Here is a 21,658-nt window from a genome sequence, read left to right as displayed (position 1 = left end):
CGACAGCTGGCGGAAATGACGTATGTCTTGTTGATGCGAGGTGTTTTCTGGGAAAGTGTCATCTGGACGCCATTTCCACTCCAGACAGAGGAGGATAATAGTTTTGGAGAACCTGCGAGCTTTGAAGGTACAGTAGAGTTAAACCGTATTTAGAATCAGTGCCCGCGTTTGCTGGAGAATGTCGTTATCGCAGTTGAAGTTCAGTTTTGTGCACAATGTCCAATGAAAAGAGCTGGTTCAGCAAGGAGCTCAGCTAGCTCGCTAGCACTGATGTTTGATTCGAAACATGTAAAGGGATTATCATAAATATAGTCAGCTACAAGTAAGCACAAAGCTCATTTGGTTGCAACACGTAGGGAGTTCCGGGAGATGTGTGTCGACATCAAAAGCTGTGCAGCGTTAGCATGTTGTTAGCCCTTTGGACTCCCCTTCCCGAGCCTGACAAAGGCTGCTGTCCAGTATACATTTAGATGATTGAGTCCCCTGTTCACTGTCGGGATGTTTTTTCAATGGACAACCGTAGCTATTCAATATAGGGTTTGTGTCTCACTCAGCCTCCAGTCCATTTGCCACACCTCGGTTGCTGCCCACTTCTTGCGGTTCTGTCAGGTCTTAGGTGCTGCTAAAACCTCAAATTTTCATGGAAGTTGTTTTTTTTAGGTGTTTGTTGCGACACAATTGTCGGAGAAACGGGAGTTGGAATGTTTGCCTTGTGTGTGTGTATAGGACAGTACGGATATTGCGTTGAATAATAACTATTGACAAATATCCATCCATCCAACACACACTTTAATTAGGTGGGTAAAAAGTAAGGGTGCTCTGATCGATCGGCCACCAATCGGTATCAGACGATGTCATCCTGGTCCCAACCTTGTTGTACTTGCAAGGTAGGGGAAATTTTGTACGGATTTTGGAGCATGCAGACACTATGTAGCACTTTTAGTGCAGGAGGAACTTTTGTTGTGTGCCCGTGAGCATGCACGTGGTGGTTGCATGTCGGCCACGGCACTTCTCCGGCTCCAAAGAGCTCTCACAGCTTGCGTGGACCATGACGAGTAAGCATTTGAAATGCGCGTTGTGCACACTGATTTCAGCAATGGTGCCAAGCTGACTTGGGAGTGTCTGCATTTTTGTCTCCTCTCTGGGATGCCGAGGGCAGAGAAGAGGGAGTCTGCTGCATCTGCGGTCCACAAGGCAGCGGATGTGGCTGGAGGGGCCCAGCAGAGGTGGATAAACCATAAACCTGCTTTTCATTCAGGTTTTCAGTTAATAATGTGAGAAGATGAGTTGTGGATCCCAGCATTTTGTTCATGTTTGGCTTGAAATAAGCTATGAAAATAGACAGACAGAATACTATAGTAATCCCTGTGGGATTCCCCCGGGTAAATTCTTACAAAAATGAGTTACGCTTGGTAATTTTCATTTTGTAAAAGTAGCTCTCACAAGAAAATTGTTGACCCCTAATTTTACTATGGCCTGTGGTGGAAAAAGTTTGGGCGCCCCGCTCAAACGCATACTCAAGTTTTAATGGACTGTCTGCCACGTATAGGCGGCTGTCTAGAGGGTGCTGTCGTTTGAATGTGCTGCAAGCGTGATAACCTGCCCTCTTCCCGCTCCAAGCTCCGCCTCATGTAATACTGACCTTGTGATGCACAGACATGGTGGCAGCAAGCTTACTAATTATGGATGACAATCAGCTGAGAGGAAAGTGGAGAGCTCAAAACTGCACAAAACTGAAAATAGTTATACTAAAGTGAGAGCACAAAGGGAATAAAGCCAAAACTATAGTCTGCAATGTGTGACATACACACGCTCACTACATGTTTTTATACTTAGTTGACGTGGGAAGCTTTTGGCATCAACGGAAATGCAAATTTCCCCACTGAGGGACGAATGAAGGCATATCTTAAATAACTACTCTGCTCACGGCTGTTCAAACATTTTGAAAAATGATGCAGAGTGTATTTGATGACTAAATTGTCCTTTTTGATGCTGCTTTGTGACCTCAGACACAATGGCAAGCCCGGGTAAAGACAACTACAGGATGAAGAGCTACAAGAACAAGGCCTTGAATCCTCAAGAGATGCGTCGAAGAAGAGAGGAAGAAGGAATTCAGCTTCGCAAACAGAAACGAGAAGAGCAGGTAGCTCATCACCTCATGCCAATGTTAACATTTTCTGGGTGTAGAAGGTTAATATGGCATCATCTCTCTCCACAGCTATTTAAGAGGAGAAATGTATGTGCGCCTTTAGTGGATGAGTCAATGTCAGAATGTCCCATCCAGGATCCTGACATCAGCTCCACCGTACCCGTTGCCAGCGTAAGTCGGGTAGCGTCATCATCAAAACCCTTTAGTGTCATCGTCAAATCCCTTTGTCCACTTGTCTGATGTTGGCCACTGTGCAGGATGGACTCATAACACCTGATATGATCCAGATGATCTTCTCGGAAGACCCGGACCACCAGTTAATTGCTACACAAAAATTCAGAAAACTGCTCTCCAAAGGTTTGTACAACAAGGGGGTGACGCAAAAGAAAACTGCATCATCTCTCGACTCTAAACAGGCACAAAGAGGGTACACTCTCTACATTGATTTGCACTTCATAGAACAACGGCCAACAGAGTGAGATGGGGGGGAGCAGGAGGAGGCGGGGTTGCTAGCACAGCCAAAAAGAGTGGAGTCTCACGCGAAGTAATGCAAGGTAATGTAGTAGAAGCTCAGGAAGGAAAAAGACGAGTATAATGCCACACATACTGAATTGTTTTCCAAGCGGTAGCCTCGCCACATAAAAGGTAACAAAATGAACCTACTGACTGTCAACACTCACCGAGTCGTTGGATTGCCAACTAAATACCAAGGAATCATAACAGAATGTCATGGCAAAAGAAATACTGCTTTATAACACTTGGGAAGCCAGCATTTCGGGAAATGCTGCAAATGTTTCACAGACAGTACGAACTGCCCTAGGACTACCACACTTCTTGTTAGATTTTACTTTTAATAGTTTGACTTTAGCCTTGTAAAATTCTGATTTGTCTGGTTTTGCTGTGTTTTTAATTGTTCTTTTTTAGATTATGTTAATAATGTGCCACAGGCCAATAAAGAAAGAGTTGCAGACTGCAAATGGCCCCTGGGCTGCACATTGGACACTGTTGGACACTTAATTTCCCTGTGGGGAAATGTTCCAGTGGATCAATGACACCTCTGAAATTGTAAAAACAGAATCCCCATTGCATATTACATTTCTTTTCAAAACTTGCAGTAGATAGAAAATCGAAATAGTGAGCATTTGTACATCTTTATTGTGAGCATTTTTGTTTGGATTGATTGCAAAATACTGCCAGTTTACAAATAGTCATATACAAGTGAAGATTTAACTGGTTTTTCGAATGTAGAAGAATACATTGAATGTGTGACCTATTATTCAGCCACAGTTGATTTTTTGTTTTCAGAGCCCAACCCTCCCATAGATGAGGTCATTGCCACTCCCGGCGTTGTGAATCGCTTTGTAGAGTTTCTGAAGAGGAGTGAAAACTGCACATTGCAGGTAAAGTGCTTGCCTGGCCACACATGAAATTCTATTCCACCAAGACATGGAGGCACATCTCAGTGCACATTGTTTCAGTACTAATCACACAGAGACTAATTAAAAACGCTGTGGAAGTTGATGCAATTCAAACCACGTGTTTGCAATATGTTAACGTTTTCACAACACCACATGAAGTGTGACCAATCACAGCGGGGCTGGAAATCCAGCTGGAATAGGTGGAGGTTCTGGAAGATGTAGAAAGCTTTCTGTGTGGGTTATTGTGTGTAGCTGCTTTATAGGAGTCCACAACTCAATACAAAGGGCCCAAAATGAGCATATTAGGTCTCCTTTAATAAAATGAAAACAAATGTCATATTTTAAATCTATGCTGATAAAATGACATTCATTTTTAGCTTCATTTTTGTTTTTTAGAATTACCTTTTTCCCTTAATATTGTGACTTTAGTTTGGTACCTTTTCCAAACATTTCTTGTCATTTCGGAGCACGCAAGCTACAATTTTAACAAGATGAACAGCCCTAGCTGCAGACTTGCTTATGGGGTCGGTATGGCACAAAAGCAAACATTTCTTGTCATTTTTATTTTTTATATAATAATATAATATATAATATTAATTTTATATATATAATATTTTTACCTCATGACCATAGTATAAAAACTTTTCCCCCAAACTAATGTGCGCATGTCTGTGCCGTGCTTCTAATGACATTATTATTCCATCATATTTATTTTTCATATTTTTCATTTTCCATCATATTTATTTTTGTAAAATTGCGAACATTTTTCTGTAACAATGACATTTTTCTCTCAATATTTAGATTTTTTTTTTCAACCATTTAACTTTCTACTTGTTAATTTTGCTCTTATGACTATTACGTTATTACCATAATATTTTCCACAGCCTAATTTTACAAAACAACTTTATTCATTGTTTGGTTTGTTTTTCATGATATCGCAGCTGTATCTGAAATGAAAAAATCTCTTTCTTTAATATTTTGACTTTGTTACTGAAATAATTTTATTTTTCCTCATATTATTTGCAATGTTACTCTCGTAAAAATTAGGACTTTCTTTGATTGAAACATTTTTCTCTTAATATTTGTACTTTATTTTTGTAAAATCTCTGCACATTTTTCCATGTTTGCTGTCTATTTTTTGTTAAATTCTATTATTAGAATGTGTCGCAGGCAAATTGTACTGTTGCACTGTTATACATGTTATACACCGCTCAAACAGAATCATTTTCCACTTAGTACTTACTATTTGAGGTATTTATGAATGGAAAGGTTGCATCAAACACACCAGACATGTCTACAAAGGCAGTGCTGTCAAAAGCCGCCTGGCTTCATCACGACACGGAGTTGCTGAATCGCCATTGACTTCTATTGTCATTTCTTTCAGTTTGAGGCAGCCTGGGCATTAACCAACATCGCCTCGGGCACCTTCCTGCACACCAAAGTTGTCATTGAGACGGGTGCTGTGCCCATTTTCATTGAGCTGCTCAATTCGGAGTATGAGGACGTCCAGGAACAGGTGAAAACACACAATGATTCAATGTAGCAACAGCATTCTTAACATTACCGATTGATTGTTTTAGACTCTAAAATACGCTATAGCAAGCCATTCCATTCTTAGTGTGGACTAAGAACGCGTTGGAATGAAGCAGGGCTGGGCGATATGGACCAAATTTCATATTCTGACATGTTTAGGTTGAATATTGATATACAATATATATCCCAGGAATATATATATCAGGAACCAAAAAGGGGGAGCACATCACGCCAGTTTTGGCCTCCCTGCATTGGTTGCCTGTTCGCTTTAGGATTGATTTTAAGATTTTATTGTGTGTTTTCAAAGCGTTGAATGGGCTGGCTCCCAAATACATCTCGGACCTCATCCAAATTTACTTTCCAGCGCGGTCACTGAGGTCCGAGGGCCAGCTCCAACTTGTGGTGCCCAAGACGAGACTTAACACCAGGGGGGACAGAGCCTTTTCTGTGGTTGGCCCCAAGCTATGGAACTCTGTCCCCTCCCAAGTAAAAAAGGCCCCCAACATCGAAAGCTTTAAGTCTCGTCTTAAAACCCACTTTTATTCTCTGGCTTTTAACTCGGAGTGAGTCGTATGGTCCTGTGTCTTTTAGTTCTTTTTATTTTAATTGGTTTTATTTTTTTATATTTTCATTGCTTCGCTTCTTGTTTTTAATATTTTAATATATATTTTACTATTTTATTTCTTTGATATTTTAGTTTAAATTCAATTTGTGCCTTTATTTATTGTATTTTATTTTTACTTTTTTTATTTTACTAGTCTGTGCAGTAGTAGTGTAGTAGTAGTGCGTAGTAAAGGGTTGCTCAAAGCTTACAGCTGCTCCCGGAGTGTAAACAATGGAGTACGCGAGCTACAATTTTAAGAAGATGAACGGTCCTAGCTGCAGACTTGCTTAAGGGGTCGGTGTGGCACAAAAAACAATAAGAAAGTAATAAATAAGCACTATTAAACTCTAAAATGTCTCTGCACCAAATTCTGTCTATATCCATATGAACCATATGCTTGTCCATTTCCGCCACGGAGTCGCAGTGGCTCATTAGGTGGAGGGCGTCGTCCAGTAACCGGAACGTTGTCCTTCACCCACTGGGCCACCTGACCACTGTGATGTCCCATATTGCTGTTTGCCCTTCATGCAAATACAGCTGATAAAGGACTAGGGATGTAAAGCTCTGTGATGGACTATTCCATTCCATTCGGGAAACACACCTTATGATGTATGTTTTAAAAACCGTACAATTCGTTTCTATGGTGTCAGGAAATTGGGAAGCTCTGGATTCAAATCTCCACTTGGGTATCCCTGTGTGGGTTTTCTCCGGGTACTCCGGTTTCCTCCCACGTTACCAAAAAAACATACATGGGCTCTACATTAAAACCAAAAATGACTTGCCCATGGGCAATCCGTAAGGTGAGAACTACTTGCCCGAACATGCTGATAATTCATCAGATAATAGTACCGATGCATTGTATTTGGAGGAATGTCTGAAACGTATGTTAACATGGCATGCCATACTACCTTACACATGGTAGTCGTAGTAAGCAGTGATATTTACAAGTTGTGCACCACAATGAAACGTTATTGAATAGACACATTTGTGTACTAGTAAAGTGTTTTGAATCCGGAAAAAAATGCTCAACGGTCAAACAATAATTTGTGAAGCAAAGGTGATAAAAATCCAGCGAGAAATGGAAGCGCTAGATTTTGTAGCTTGTGCAAAATCAGCACTTGGTATTGGATCTAATGGGTGGTGTTTCATTGTGACCACTTCAAATTGTCACAGCAATGTGATTCACTCACCTGTGCCATCATTTGATTTGCTAACCGCTAATAAAATACTTGTTTAGGAGGCACTGCTTCATCACTTTTTGCTCTTTTCCTTCACAAGTTGTTGAAGAATTAGACCATGTTGGCAGGGACGCCATGATAGATGTTTTCCTAGTCAAACCATCGCTCATTGGCTCATCGCCAACAAGAACCATTCAGGGTGTGGGTAAAACTCGGACCTGATTCGGTCTAAATAAAGGATTCTGATTGGTCCATTTCTAGATTTGCAAGGATTGGTTTGCAAATTAGCACCGGAATTACGCAGTCCGTGTTTTACCAACACCCAACAAGAACCGCTTTTAAAAAAACTCTTGGCAGTATGGCATGCCAAAGTGCACTTGCCCCACGGGAATATCACTGATTGGATTTACTTGCCCCAATTTGGTTTGAACTTGCCCCGGGCCATCGGTACATCGTTATTGTCCAGCCCTGGGTATGAATGGTTGTCTATATGCGATTGGCTGGCGACCAGTTCAGGGTGTACCCCACCTCTTGCCGGAAGTCAGCTGGGATAGGCTCCAGCATATCCGCGACCCTATGAGGATGAGCGGCATAGAAAATGGATGAGTGGATGGTTTGTAATGAATGTGTGGTGATCAGACTCGTAGTCCAGGAAGAGTTCTGCTGATGCATAGTGTTTTGCAGGCGGTGTGGGCTTTGGGGAATATTGCTGGAGATAATGCAGAGTGCAGAGACTACGTGCTCAACTGTGACATCCTGCCCTCTCTCCAGCAGTATGTCCTTCCTCCTTGGTCACTGTGTTCTGTTCATGTGTTGCACACTGCGTAATCTTCCATCCTGTTCCAGGTTGCTTGCAAAATCCAACCGCCTCACGACGACCCGAAATGCTGTTTGGGCTCTGTCCAACTTGTGCCGCGGGAAGAACCCCCCACCGGATTTTTCCAAGGTCAGTTGTCTCTGAGTGGAAACTCCATCGGTTTGTGTAATGCAGGTTTCATTTGAATGTGAATTTATCCTTCTTCCTTTAATGGGCACTAGGTGTCGCCGTGCCTTAGTGTGCTGTCCAGGCTTCTTTTCAGCAGTGATCCTGATGTGCTAGCTGATGCTTGCTGGGCTCTGTCCTACCTGTCTGATGGACCCAACGAGAAGATCCAGACAGTAATTGACTCTGGAGTCTGTCGCAGGCTCGTGGAGCTGCTCATGTAAGATGAGAGGCTACTGCTAACTAGCTTACACGTTTGATTTATTTGGTTTTATTTGGTTTATTGCTTGCTACAGGGCAGCACGCCGGTTGAGTGGTTAGCGTGCAGACCTCACAGCTAGGAGACCAGGGTTCAATTCCACCCTCGGCCATCTCTGTGTGGAGTTTGCATGTTCTCCCCGTGCATGCGTGGGTTTTCTCCGGGTACTCCGGTTTCCTCCCACATTCCAAAAACATGCTAGGTCAATTAGCCACTCCAAATTGTCCATAGGTATGAATGTGAGTGTGAATGGTTGTTTGTCTATATGTGCCCTGGGATTGGCTGGCCACCAGTCCAGGGTGTACCCCGCCTCTCGCCCGAAAACAGCTAGGGTAGGCTCCAGCACCCCCGCGACCTTCGTGAGGAAAAAGCTTGCGCCATTCATGCTCAACTTTCAGAAATGTGACAACCAAGGACCTGTTTTACGTCTTTACTCCAAGTATTAGTACAACCCAGCAGATGTTAGCTCACCTTATTTGTTCTTAGTAAATGAAAGAACGTACTATACTGCACTGTGTACTGTAGAGTACTGTGTGCTAAATGAAACATACACCAGGAAAGTAAATATTGGATCCCATCTTAGTCTTAGTCATCTTAGTCTAGGGTCAGTCTTCAACTGATTAAAGAGCAACACGGCCGACAGAAAGCAATATGTGAAGCGAGAAAACAAATATCTCGTGTGGCGTACACTAAGGGTCGAAAAAGCAAATAAAAAGCATCACAGATGAAATGATTGTACAAAAAAGATGGTTTGATAAAAATAGATAAAAATCTCTGAACCTAAGTCACACTAAAATAATGCTGAAAGATTATTTCCCTGTTTGCATGAATAACCAACTTTACACAGATCATTGAAAAAGAATTTGTTTTATAGATCAATTACACACATACACAGTACACATTTTGTGGAATAATAATAAATATAGCAACTTCTTATCATTCATTCATTCATTTTCTACCGCTGGTCCTCACGAGGGTTGCGTCTTCGGGCGAGAGGTACACCCTGGTGGGTGGAATCGAACTCAGGTCTCCTAACTGTGAGGTCTGCGCGCTCACCACTCTTTAGGTTGGGGGAAAGGTTATATGAGAATAAAGTACACATATTGTGTGAATAAAAAGAAAATGTTCAAGAAGAAAGTTTAAATAGTTTGGAAATAAATGTAAAAAAAAACAGCTCTAATTTTATGAGAAATAAAGTAAAAATATTATAACAAAATACACTCGGGGGGGCTGCAGAACAGCCCCCAGCGCAGAGAGCCCCCACTGAGGAAACACTGGATGTATGGGATAAAAATATTTAAAAAAATATAAAAATGAATAAAAACTATAAAAACAAAAAATAAGAATATAGAAAGTATATATAGAAATAATAATAATAATAATAATAATAATGACATAAAAAGTAAAATAACCATGTGTAAAAATATAAAAACATTTGGTTAAGATCCAAAACAAAAGGTATAGGGTATAAAATAACCATTAGATAAAAGTCAAATTCAAAGGTTAAAAAAAAAGAGTATACTAAGAGCATGAGTTAAAAGCCAAATGAAATAGGTGGGTCTTGAGTCTATTTTTAAAAATCTCAGCGTTCTCTACGGCCCTCAGGTCCTCCGGGAATACATAACAGGCCGGTGTCGGAAGACCTGAGGGTCCGCAAGGGTTCGTAACTTAAAAGCAATTCAGAAAGATAAGAAGGCCCACAACCCCTAAGACATTTAAAAACTGTTAAGAAACCTTAAAATTGATCCTGAAACATACAGGGAATATGAGAAAATGAAAATTATGTTGTTATTTTTCAGAAAATGAGGTTGTGGAAAAAGGAAGAATATAAAGGCCCCTTCGAGGCTGTTTTGTGATTAAGGGCTATATAAATAAACTTGACTTAAAGTCCAAATATTCTCAGAATAAAGTTTTTAAAATATTACAAGAAAAAAATGAAAAAAGGATGTTTTTATGTTTTGGGCCACTGTCATGCTGCAAGACACATCTTCAGAGATTGGCTGAGACCTAGAGGTTCTCATCCAAGACTATGAGGCCATAGAACAGGGTCTCAAACTCAATTTACCTGGGGGCCACTGGTGCTAGGGTCTGGGCAAGGCTGGGCCGCATCAGGTTTTCCAAAAAAAAAAAAAAACGCATTTATTAAAAACAATCAATCAGTAATAAATAAATATAATAATAATAATAATAAAAGGGCAAATAGTAAAAAGTTAAGAAAGCACATATAGTTGGTGGGGAGACAAATTATTTTTTTCCGATTAAAATGAACAAAGCATTATTAGAGCCCTGTAGACATGACAAAACACGACTATAGTCACATTTATACTTTTTTTTATTTACAACATATTGCGCAACTGCAGGGTCTTGAGACACATGCTAACTCACAAGCTAGAGAGCTAGCGACCTAAACGGTAGCCTTCAAGTTATTTCCTTTCAACTTAAATAGCCAAAAACCTACCACTTCCACACGGATAGGGAGGATAACTATTAACAGTTATTTAACCTTTAACATGAACATGAATCAAACGTAATCATTTTTTCTGGGTACATGATACCATACAGCATCCATATCAAACTTAAACATTAAACTTTCATATCAAGGCGGGGGCCTCAAACTAGTGTCCTGCGGGCCACATTTGGCCCGCGTGTTTGAGACCCCGCCATAGAAGGAATATACCCTTTGTAATTGTTGTGTAGAAAACAGAGGAGTGTTAAGTGGTGACTTTTAATGGCGTATGTTCTGTCTGTCCATAGGCACGGCGACTATAAGGTGGTGTCTCCTGCTTTGCGTGCGGTGGGCAACATCGTTACAGGAGATGACATTCAGACCCAGGTCCATCTAATAACTTGGCTAACGTCTTGGTGAATCCTATGTACAAACACTAAATGTTGCTGTCTGCTATTGGTCGCCCCAGGTGATCTTGAACTGTGCAGCACTGCCTTGTTTACTACACTTGCTCAGCAGTCCCAAGGAGTCAATCAAAAAGGAGGCCTGCTGGACCGTGTCCAACATCACTGCCGGAAACAGAGCTCAGATTCAAGTCAATGTCTCATTTTTAAGATGTTTGCTGCGTCCTGTTACTGTAGCTTGACGTCCCTTCTCTTACCAGAATGTGATTGATGCCAACATCTTCCCGGTACTGATTGAGATCCTTCAGAAGGCAGAGTTCCGCACAAGGAAAGAGGCAGCGTGGGCAATCACCAACGCCACCTCTGGTGGCACCCCTGCACAAATACGGTACCAAATGTTTGCCATGCTGGGGTAGCTTGAAGTGTATTAGGGTTATTAGGTGTTTCTTTTAGGCATTCCATTCAGTTTGTGGAAGAGATCTCAACATGGGCCAAACCTGTTATTTCATATAGCAATGGTACCCTGGCCAAAACCTACAATTCAACCATATTGTTGAGTGCAGCTTCAGGATGGAGGGACTTTCTGTTTGTTTAGACCAGTTCTTCCCTAACTTTTTACAGTGGCGTACCCCTTAACCTTCCTCTTATGTTAGCTTTCTGGTGTCATCTCTTATGTTACCGGGTCGGTTTTGACCCATGTATTATTATCAGCTATAAAATACACTAAAAAACAATAAGTTACCATCAAATGTGCTTCTCATGTCTTGGTTACCTTCTTAGGCTTCCTCATCCATGAAAATGTTGCTTTTAATACTTTTGGTGTGGGCATGGAGGCCTTTTTTTGTCACTATACCCCTCCATTTCTATTTCCAAAAATGGTCAAATCAACCTCTAAAGAATCATATTCATAAATTGAAGGTTCTTTTGTTACCTGGCTATTACTGAGGGATATAGACCAGCTTCACCACCAGCAACCTCTTCATGTGACTCACATCATCTTTGTCTTCCTGATCATACTCCACGTTGTCCTTCTGCTCATCTCAATGGTCACCAAAAATGTGGTCCAGATCTTGGTTCACTGTACTTCTTGCCATTCTTTCCATGATCCAAATTGTAAATGTGAAATCAGCCATCAGTCTGAACAAAATGAGTGAATTCCCCTCACATGTCTGGACCTTGTTTTTCTGCTGGTATACTGGAAAAGCGGTCAAAATGAGAATCCCCTGAAGCTTCCATGATGAGAAGAGGAGCTGGTTGTCATTGTGTTGGCTAATTGGACACTTAGGATATCAGTTTTGGCTCAAAATATTGCTTTATAGTCATATTATTATAACCGGGTCCAAACCCACCCTAACAATACAGTGGTCATCATTTCAACCAGACCATTTTAAAATGTAGTAAAAATGATTATTTTGGTTTTATTTTTTTGAAATAGAGTTTCCTGACAAAGTCAAAAAGCCTTGATGCAATAAACAAATGTTATGGGATTCTTTTTATGCATTAAAATGTTGCTGACCCTAACACAAGAGGAGGGTTAAGACATTTGACCTGAAGCCATGTAACCTTAAAAAACATAAAACTTTTGATATTATCACCCGAACAATAGTCTTTTATTGCTGCTTTCAATTATCTCACAAACGGGCACAATAATAACATACAGGAATAATAATAATAATGACCATAATAATAATAGCCCACAAAAAGCTAACACTCAACCCCTGACATCACATCCTGTCCACCACCGATCTGTCCTAAATCTAAAAGGTAAACTGTCTTAAAAGGCTTGTTTTCTGTGATTTGAAATACAATATTGGGTAATATGGATGTTAAGGTGACTGTATTTCATGTCTAAAGGGTTCTAATAATGTAAAAAACTAAAACAAATTAGAAGATCATAAAAAGTTTTCTATGCTATACCTCCCAATTCTCATTGGGAGTGACCAGGATGGATAGGATCAGGAAGGAGTACATGAGAGGGACATTACATGTCAGAGGGCTTGGAGATAAAGTCAGTTATGGGCCAGACTGAGATGGTTGGGAGTGACCAGGATGGATAGGATCAGGAAGGAGTCCATGAGAGGGACATTACATGTCAGAGGGCTTGGAGATAAAGTCAGTTATGGGCCAGACTGAGATGGTTGAGACATGTCCAGAGGAGAGAGTGAATATATTGGTAGAAGGATGCTGCGTTTCGAGCCTTCAGGTAGGAAGCGTAGAGGAAGACCAACGAACGAGGACATGAGGGTAGTTGGTGAGACAGATGCAGAAGACAGAGTTGGATGGAGGAGATTGATTTGCTGCAGCAACACTTGAAGGGAAAAAACCCAAAGAGAAAGAAGCTAAAGAAGGAAACTTTGGAAATGCGCTTATCATAGTCTTAGATGGCTTGTTTTCTGTGATTTTAAATACAATATTGGGTAATATGAATGTAAAGGTGACTATATTTCATGTCTAGGGTTCTAATAATAATAATAAAAACGTAAACAAAATTATTAGAAGATCATAAAAAGTTTTCGATGCTGAACCTATGAAAATATTGAATTTATAATTCTCATTGGGAGTGACCAGGATGGATAGGATCAGGAAGGAGTACATGAGAGGGACATTACATGTCAGAGGCCTTGGAGATAAAGTCAGAGAGGCCAGCAACCCCTGAAGGGAAAAACCCAAAGAGAAAGAAGGAATCTTTGGAAATGTGCTTATCATAGTCGGGTCTGGAAGCAATTAACCCCCGACAAAGTTTTTTTAATTTGAGGCAAATTACAGAGGCTGACAAGGCCTTCTTTAATAGTCCTTTGGATGGGAGAGTACATTGGTGGAGCTTTAGCGGGACGTTCGGTGAGGGAGCAAGTAGTCGCCAGACCCTTTGTCTTCCTGGTCATGTCCGATGAATTATTTTATTGTTTATTAGTTATTTTGGGGTTATGAGCTTAGCCTTCTGACGGGCGAGTGTTAGACATACGGCTACGTTAGCTGCTGTTTGATGATCGCACCATGAGCCTCCAACGCACCATACTCTGTCACCTGTTTGTTGACGCCCAAGACGTTAGTTAGGGTAAGACACCACAATGCACGCAGAGATTGCATGTGATTTTTCACCAAAAGTTGGAATTTGTCCAAAAAGTACACCAAGCGCATAAAAAATTCCAACATTTACCATATGCACACATAATCCTCAGTCATGAATGAAAACTCCTGCTGAACTATTTTTCCCTTTTGTTGTGTGCCCAGGTACCTGGTTTCTTTGAACACTATCAAGCCCATGTGTGACCTTCTCACGGTGATGGACTCCAAGATCGTGCAGGTGTCACTGAATGGTCTGGAGAATATCCTCCGACTGGGAGAACAGGAGGCCAAACAGAACGGAACGGGCATCAACCCTTACTGTGCTCTTATTGAGGAGGCTTATGGTAAGGTTCTACACCTGAACACACCTTAACACTTGTTAGACGAAAGAATCTTCATCCATACAAACCATGACCATGGAATGTAGGGATTTAGCTTTGTGTTGCTTGGTGTATACCAGTGCTTCTCAACTGAGACCTCCTGAAAGGGGGGGTGCGAGAGGGTTCGTTTTAATGCAGACCTACCAACACGTACACATGTATAGTACTCAAGATGCTATTTGACTCCTGAATATGCTTGTATGCTCTCTATTTTGTTGCACTTTCAAGTTCAGAGAAATGAATAAATATCAGTTTCTCTCGTGTTTCAAATTTGGGGCCCAGGCAAAAATTGTCCCTTGGGGGGGGCCATGACAGAATAAATTGTGTTATTTTTGTATAAAAATATTTATTTATTTATTTAATTTGTAATTTTTTTTCTTGAGAAGCACTGGTGTATACATAGCGGTGTATGACTTGCAATTCTCAGCAAAAAGCCCTAGGGGGTAGTGTTTTCCTGAGAGTGAGCAACTACAACTCTTGTTCACTAGCTATTGAGCTTCCTGTGTAGTCGTAGCGAATAATTCCTGGGTTGATTGATCAGATATCGGCAAAAAACAAAACAAAATTTGATTGTATCGGCCTGCATGTTAAATCTCCGATGAATTGGCACTCCTGACACAAGCAGTCGGTTCTAGACTGTGTATGATTAGTACTTTAACGTTCCACACTACAAAATAAATAATTAAAGCATTTATGATTTCTCATCTCATCTCTGCTATTTGCAGATGATGTGGTCTTATGGCCTCTTCAGGCTGTGACCTTCAGCGTTTACTGGGACGGTTTGCATCTGAGTGTGAAGCGTCTGGGATGAGACTCGGTACCTCCAAATCAGAGGCCATGGTTCTCAGTCGGAAAAGGGTGGAGTGCTCCCTCCGGGTTGGAATGAGGTCCTGCCCCAGGTGGAGGAGTTGAAGTATCTCGGGGTCTTGTTCACGAGTGAGGGAAGGTGGGAGCGTGAGGTCGACAGACGGATCGGTGCAGCCTCGGCAGTAATGCGGTCGCTGTACCGGACCGTCGTGGTGAAAAGAGAGCTGAGCCGGAGGGCAAAGCTCTCAATTTAGCGGTGGATCTATGTTCCCACCCTCACCTATGGTCATGAGCTTTGGGTCATGACCCAAAGAATGATGGCGGATACAGGCGGCTGAAATGAGTTTCCTCCGTAGGGTAGCTGGACTCACCCTAAGAGTTAAGGTGAGGAGCTCAGCCATCCGGGAGGGGCTCAGAGTAGAGCCGCTTCTCCTTCACATCGAGAGGAGTCAGTTGAGGTGGCTCGGGCATCTAGTCCGGATGCCTCCCGGACGCCTCCCTGGTGAGGTGTTCCGGGCATGCCCAGCCGGGAAAAGGCCCCGGGGCAGACCTAGGACACGCTGGAGGGACTATGTCTCACAGCTGGCCTGGGAACGCCTTGGTGTCCTCCCGGTGGAGCTGGAGGAGGTGGCCGGGGACCGGGAAGTCTGGGCTTCCCTACTAAGACTGCTGCCCCCGCGACCCAGACCCGGATAAGCGGAGGAAAGTGGATGGATGGATTTATGATTTGTGTTGATATCGGTATTGGACTTCAAGGCAGTGTCATATCGGGAGATACGGAGGGAGGGTGACACCCCTAGTTGCGCCCATGTGACCTAGTCTGCTAGTCTTCCGCTATCTTTGTACAAGGGTTGGCAGATGAATGCAAATAAGTTTGGATTCCATTTCCTAATGATTATTGATTCCAATGCTGTCAAAGGCAGGGTTAAACCACGTTTGCATGGTTTAAATGAGGGTTCTTTTTGTTCTTTCATCAGAAAAAAAGATATCTATAGACGTCTTTGGCAGTGAATGATTTAAGAAAGAAACCTTTGAACTGATTTTGGGTTTCCATGGGACAAAAACAAGCTCCTAACTAAACGCAGTGCTCGATTGTTTTTAAAACAAAATGTCAATGTGATCAAGAGTCACATTAGTAGTCTGAAACCAGAAGCTTGACAGATGACTCTAGCTGTCTATCTAGCTGCCGCCAATTCATTTATCAAAGTACAGCCAGTGACAAACTGGCAAAGTGCGTCTGCTAAGAGTACATGTCGACTGTTTTTTTTGTCATCGGCTTTGAAAGGTATTTATCGGTAACATGTTTATTTTTATGGAGGGCGTGCCACCGTCGAGTTGAGTGGTTAGCGCACAGACCTCACAGCTAGGAGACCAGGGTTCAATTCCACCCTCGTTTGCATGTTCTCCTCGTGCATGTGTGGGTTTTCTCCGGGTACTCCGGTTTCCTCCCACATTCCAAAAACATGCTAGGTTAATTGCCAACTCCAAATTGTCCATAGGTATGAATGTGAGTGTGAATGGTTGTTTGTGCCCTGTGATTGGCTGGCCAATGTACCCCGCCTCTTGCCCCAAGACAGCTGGGATAGGCTCCAGAAAAAGTTCAGATTTTAGGGTTTTTCAAACAAACCCCTAAAGTCACTCAGTAGTGCCCCCCTTTAGTCCCACCCACTCGTTCCACAGATCTTCACAAAATTTATAGTGAAGGGCTGCACGGTGGTCGAGTGGTTAGCACGCAGACCTCACAGGTAGAAGACCCGAGTTCAATCCCACCCTCGGCCATCTCTGTGTGGAGTTTGCATGTTCTCCCCGTGCATGCGTGGGTTTTCTCCGGGTACTCCGGTTTCCTCCCACATTCCAAAAACATGCTAGGTTAATTAGCCACTCCAAATTGTCCATAGGTATGAATGTGAGTGTGAATGGTTGTTTGTCTATATGTGCCCTGGGATTGGCTGGCCACCAGTCCAGGGTGGACCCCGCCTCTCGCCCAAAGACAGCTGGGATGGGCTCCCTCTGTGACCCTCGTGAGGAAAAATCGGTAGAAAATGAATGAATGAAGAATGTTTTTTATGGAAATCAGACAATATTGATTGGAAGCTTATTGATCTGAGTATCTCTAACAGTTGACTTATTTTGTTCTGTGGAATGTTAGAAAATGGTATATTACTTAAAACAGACAACACTAATCCGCAATGCAAGTTCCCCGTGTACACTGTTTGAGTTTGGTCGTATTAAACTCCCCTGGTTCTACGTTTCTTTGTGCCAGAGGCACAAAGAGGTGATGATGCAACTCCACAATAGAAGAGATCATGTTTTATGCAGTTTTAAGCCGGAAAAAACGACCATGAGGTGGCAGAAGTGTATTTTATAAGAGCCCGGCCTGCATCTCTCCCATAGAAATATAGAAATACACTCGCTAGGGCAACCAGGAAGTCAAAAGGCATCTGGATGTTTAGCAAGAAGGACGTTACGCATTGAAATTGCAACGCGTAAACGCGCAAACATGTGAACACATATTTCAAGTGCAAATGTAACCATTTTTTATGGTTTATATTTGTAAGAAAATGGTTATTGTCACGTAAAACTACAATATTTTTGAGTTGCTCATGTTGTGGCAGACATTTTGACTAAATATATATAGATACATTTATTCCTTCTCTTTTTTTGGTTGATATTTTATTGCAAATTCCATATGTCCAACTTCTGATTACTAAAGAACTGAAAAAGGTAGAACCAAATGTTTTTTTTTCCTGATGAAAGATGAGAGTCTAATCTTTTGGTATACGTATAGCCATGTCTATGAGCCTTGAAGAATCAGTTCAAATCCTGAAAAAGGGCCGATACCAAGAGTTCATTTAGCTAGCAGTAGCAGGCACACTAGCATCCATGAGGACCGATTCGGGGGGGTTTCATGATTGGCACATCTCTGCTGCTTCAGGCCTGGACAAGATCGAATTCCTGCAGAGCCACGAGAACCAGGAGATCTACCAGAAGGCCTTCGACCTGATTGAACACTACTTCGGCGTGGATGAGGAGGACGCCAGCCTGGCACCACAGGTGGACCAGGGCCAGGGCCAGTTTATCTTTCAGCAGCAGGAGGGACCCATGGAGGGTTTCCAGCTCTAACGCAGACCTCAAGGATTCGTACCTTGGCCACATGTTCACATCCTCAACGTCTTACAAAGAAACTGGTGTGAAGAGGCGTGGGGTGTGATTACTGAGATACTGTGGGCAAATTGATGTTGCCCTGGCATGTGGGGGGCCTGGAGGGGCACTAGTCCCCATGCCGCTGAACAACTCCCCGTTTGGATATAATTCTGCTACAATTGTATCTTTTTTGGCTTCCTGTGATCTTATTTGTACGATTCTGAATTGTGTCAATGCTACTTGTGTTACAGTTGGAATACTAGTTAGTATACATATCTCCATTTGAATGTGTAACTACCTCTACAGTCCTCAGACACACAGACACGGAGGACAAATCAGTGAGCAGGTGGTGTTTTTCTTCTTTTATTCTCGTGCAAAATGTTGCAGCAGGTAGCGGATGGAAATGCCGTGCAAGTTGTAAGCCTTCCTGTTGATTTCCTTGATTACTCATCCGAGAGTAGCGCCTGTTTCTGTTCAAGATGAACGTACGTGACAGAATTGGCTAATGTGTCGTGTTTTAGTGTTGCAGTTCATTCATCAATACATTTAATGCCTTTCTGCAACATCACTGATGTTTATTGATGCAGCCGGATTTGTTTATCGCACATGTTGAAGTAGTCCGCTTCTCTTTAATACCTCCATTCATTGATTATGATCAGCTGTCCTTCGTTAGAAGGCTATGCTTCTCACCCATTGGGCTGTTGAGTTTCCTGTCGTGACGTTCATCCTGAAAAATAAAGCCCTGCTTGAGGCCAACACCGCCTGCTCCTTTAATTGACACGTAGGATCACGTCGGGGTGGTAGTTAGATGCCGCATGCACTGTTGGTCTCAAGCAGGACTTTATTCAACACAAGGACAAGACAGGAAACATCGAACACCATCCATCCACTATGCTACTTATCCTCATTAGGATCCCAGCTGACTTTGGGCGAGAGGCGGGGTCCACCCTGGACTGGTGGCCAGCCAATCACAGGGCACATATAGACAAACAACCATTCACACTCGCATTCATACCTATGGACAATTTAGAGTCGCTAATGTTTTTGGAATGTGTGAGGAAACCGGAGAAAACATGCAAACTCCGCACAAGAGACGCCCAAGCGGAGAATTGAACCCGGGTCTTCCCTGTATGGCCAACATGCCAATCACCCGGGCCCATCGAATACTTGCGCAAACCCAGTCCACAGACCACGCCCTACAACCCAATGGGTGAGAGGCATGCCCTCTCGTGTCCGCCACGCCATGCATATTGGATTGTCTTTATATATGAAGTGTTCTTTTTCTACTTTAGTCATTTGGCATCAATATTTCCTGCGCGTAACGTGATTACTGATTCATGTCAATTGACGGAAAACATGAAATGTTCTATATTTGCAAGAAATAGAAAATATTTGTAATGCAGAATTTATTTCATCTAGGCCATTCTACAGTGTATAGTTTTCTAATATCTGTGGTTTGTAAGATTGTATAGACACTAGGGCTGTCAATCATTAAAATATTGAATTGCGATTAATTGCGTTTTATTTATAGTTAACTCACATTTAATCATGGCACAGAAGCGCTTATAATAAGTAGGGATGGAAATCTCTTTGTGGTAAACAATTCAGTACACATGCACTTCAAAAGCTATATACCGTATTTTGTGGACTGTAAGTCGCACTTTTTTCATAGGTTGGCTGTTCCTGCAACTTGTACTCTAGAGCGACTTAAATGAAATAAATGAAAAAAATGTTTTTATTCCATAAACACTGGACACCTTTTGTGTTCATGTTTATTTTTTGTGTAGCTGAATTAGCATTGTGTTAGCATATCTGACATCGATTCAGCCTGTTCTCTAGTCTTTATTGGTAGATCTTGCCTTCCAAGAGGACCTAATGTCTGTTTTGGTCAAGTAGTTTGGAAAATAAATTACCAGCAAAAAATGCCACTTATACTCCAGTGTGACTTATGGATGTTTTTTTTCTACCTAATTATACATTTTTGGCCGGATGGTCGGTTTAGACCAGGGGTGGGCAAACTACGGCCCGGGGGCCACATCCGGCCCGCCAAGTGTTTGAATACGGCCTGCCCGATCTTTCCAAAGTATTTCATTTAAACTCAACATGCAACCTGGCATCATGGCTTGAGCCAACCTTTTGATGGTTTTTATCAATTTCGTTATTTGATGTGGTCTGTTGTTTACAAAGTGCTCCTGAAAAAAGGGACACGAGCACATAATAATAATAGCAATAATAATAATATAAATAATAATATATAAAATATATATAATATATAAAATAATTTAAAATAATATATATATAATATAAAATATTTCAATACAAATATACAATTATAAATAATAATAGCAGATTGCATGACACTTTTCACTTTCATACCAGGTGGACTGTTATGTGTAAAATATATAGTCTGGCCCCGTGTCAATTTTGTTAAATCAATGCGGCCCGCGAGTCAAAAAGTTTGCCCACCCCTGGTTTAGACCCATGTATTAAATCAGATATAAAATACACTAAAAACAATAAGTTACCATCAAATGTGCTTCTCATGTCTTGGTTACCTTCTTAGGCTTCCTCATCCATGAAAATGTTGCTTTTAATACTTTTGGTGTGGGCATGGAGGCCTTTTTTTGTCACTATACCCCTCCATTTCTATTTCCAAAAATGGTCAAATCAACCTCTAAACAATCATATTCATAAACTGAAGGTTCTTTTGTTACCTGGCTATTACTGAGGGATATAGACCAGCTTCACCACCAGCAACCTCTTCATCTGACTCACATCATCTTTGTCTTCCTGATCATACTCCACGTTGTCCTTCTGCTCATCTCAATGGTCACCAAAAATGTGGTCCAGATCTTGGTTCACTGTACTTCTTGCCATTCTTTCCATCATCCAAATTGTAAATGTGAAATCAGCCATCAGTCAAATGAGTGAATTTTTTTATGCATTAAAATGTAAAACGGGTCGGTGCCGACCCTAACACAAGAGGAGGGTTAAACTCCGCAGCGAGTTATAGTCCGGTAAATACGGTATTAAAAAAACAACGATGCTATACCACGTACAAATGATAATCCCCCAGTTTTACAAGTTTAATGAAAGCGGTGACTTGTCCCACTTTGTTAGACAGTCCTTAAACTCAATTTTCTTCCAGGCTGCTGATGTACTACTATGCTGTGTTTTTTTCTTTCATCTCATATTTGCTCCCAAATGTTGACATTGCATAAAGCATGTGCCATCAACGTCTTTTCTTGTGAGGGCTAACATTTACAAATGAAAATGGCCAAGAGCTGT

The 21,658-nt window shown here is 41.8% G+C and overlaps 1 protein-coding gene across 1 annotated transcript; it reads left to right on the top strand.

Moving 5' to 3' along the window:
• The first annotated feature begins 22 nt into the window (after window positions 1–22).
• Window positions 23–20,309, top strand: kpna5 (karyopherin alpha 5 (importin alpha 6)). The gene is made up of 14 exons (XM_058053893.1): window positions 23–127; window positions 2,010–2,143; window positions 2,219–2,320; window positions 2,407–2,506; window positions 3,455–3,549; window positions 4,952–5,083; window positions 7,567–7,655; window positions 7,729–7,828; window positions 7,921–8,084; window positions 10,878–10,956; window positions 11,039–11,164; window positions 11,234–11,361; window positions 14,205–14,383; window positions 18,162–20,309. The coding sequence occupies exons 1-14, from the start codon at window positions 34–36 to the stop codon at window positions 18,347–18,349; spliced, it is 1,710 nt and encodes a 569-aa protein (XP_057909876.1). The 5' UTR covers window positions 23–33; the 3' UTR covers window positions 18,350–20,309.
• Window positions 20,310–21,658: the final 1,349 nt, after the last annotated feature.

Source organism: Doryrhamphus excisus, chromosome 17 (genome assembly GCF_030265055.1).
Source record: "Doryrhamphus excisus isolate RoL2022-K1 chromosome 17, RoL_Dexc_1.0, whole genome shotgun sequence".
NCBI classification, from domain to species: domain Eukaryota; kingdom Metazoa; phylum Chordata; class Actinopteri; order Syngnathiformes; family Syngnathidae; genus Doryrhamphus; species Doryrhamphus excisus.
Note: the sequence above shows the minus strand (reverse complement) of the source record. Positions and strands in the feature narration are given on the sequence as shown.

Bases quoted from the DNA above. Each gene is read 5' to 3' on its own strand.
- kpna5 (XM_058053893.1), top strand. From the start codon at position 34: ATGCGAGGTGTTTTCTGGGAAAGTGTCATCTGGACGCCATTTCCACTC. The intron at 7,656-7,728 runs GTATGTCCTTCC...ATCCTGTTCCAG, and splicing joins ATCCTGCCCTCTCTCCAGCA to GTTGCTTGCAAAATCCAACC. The intron at 7,829-7,920 runs GTCAGTTGTCTC...AATGGGCACTAG, and splicing joins CCCCACCGGATTTTTCCAAG to GTGTCGCCGTGCCTTAGTGT.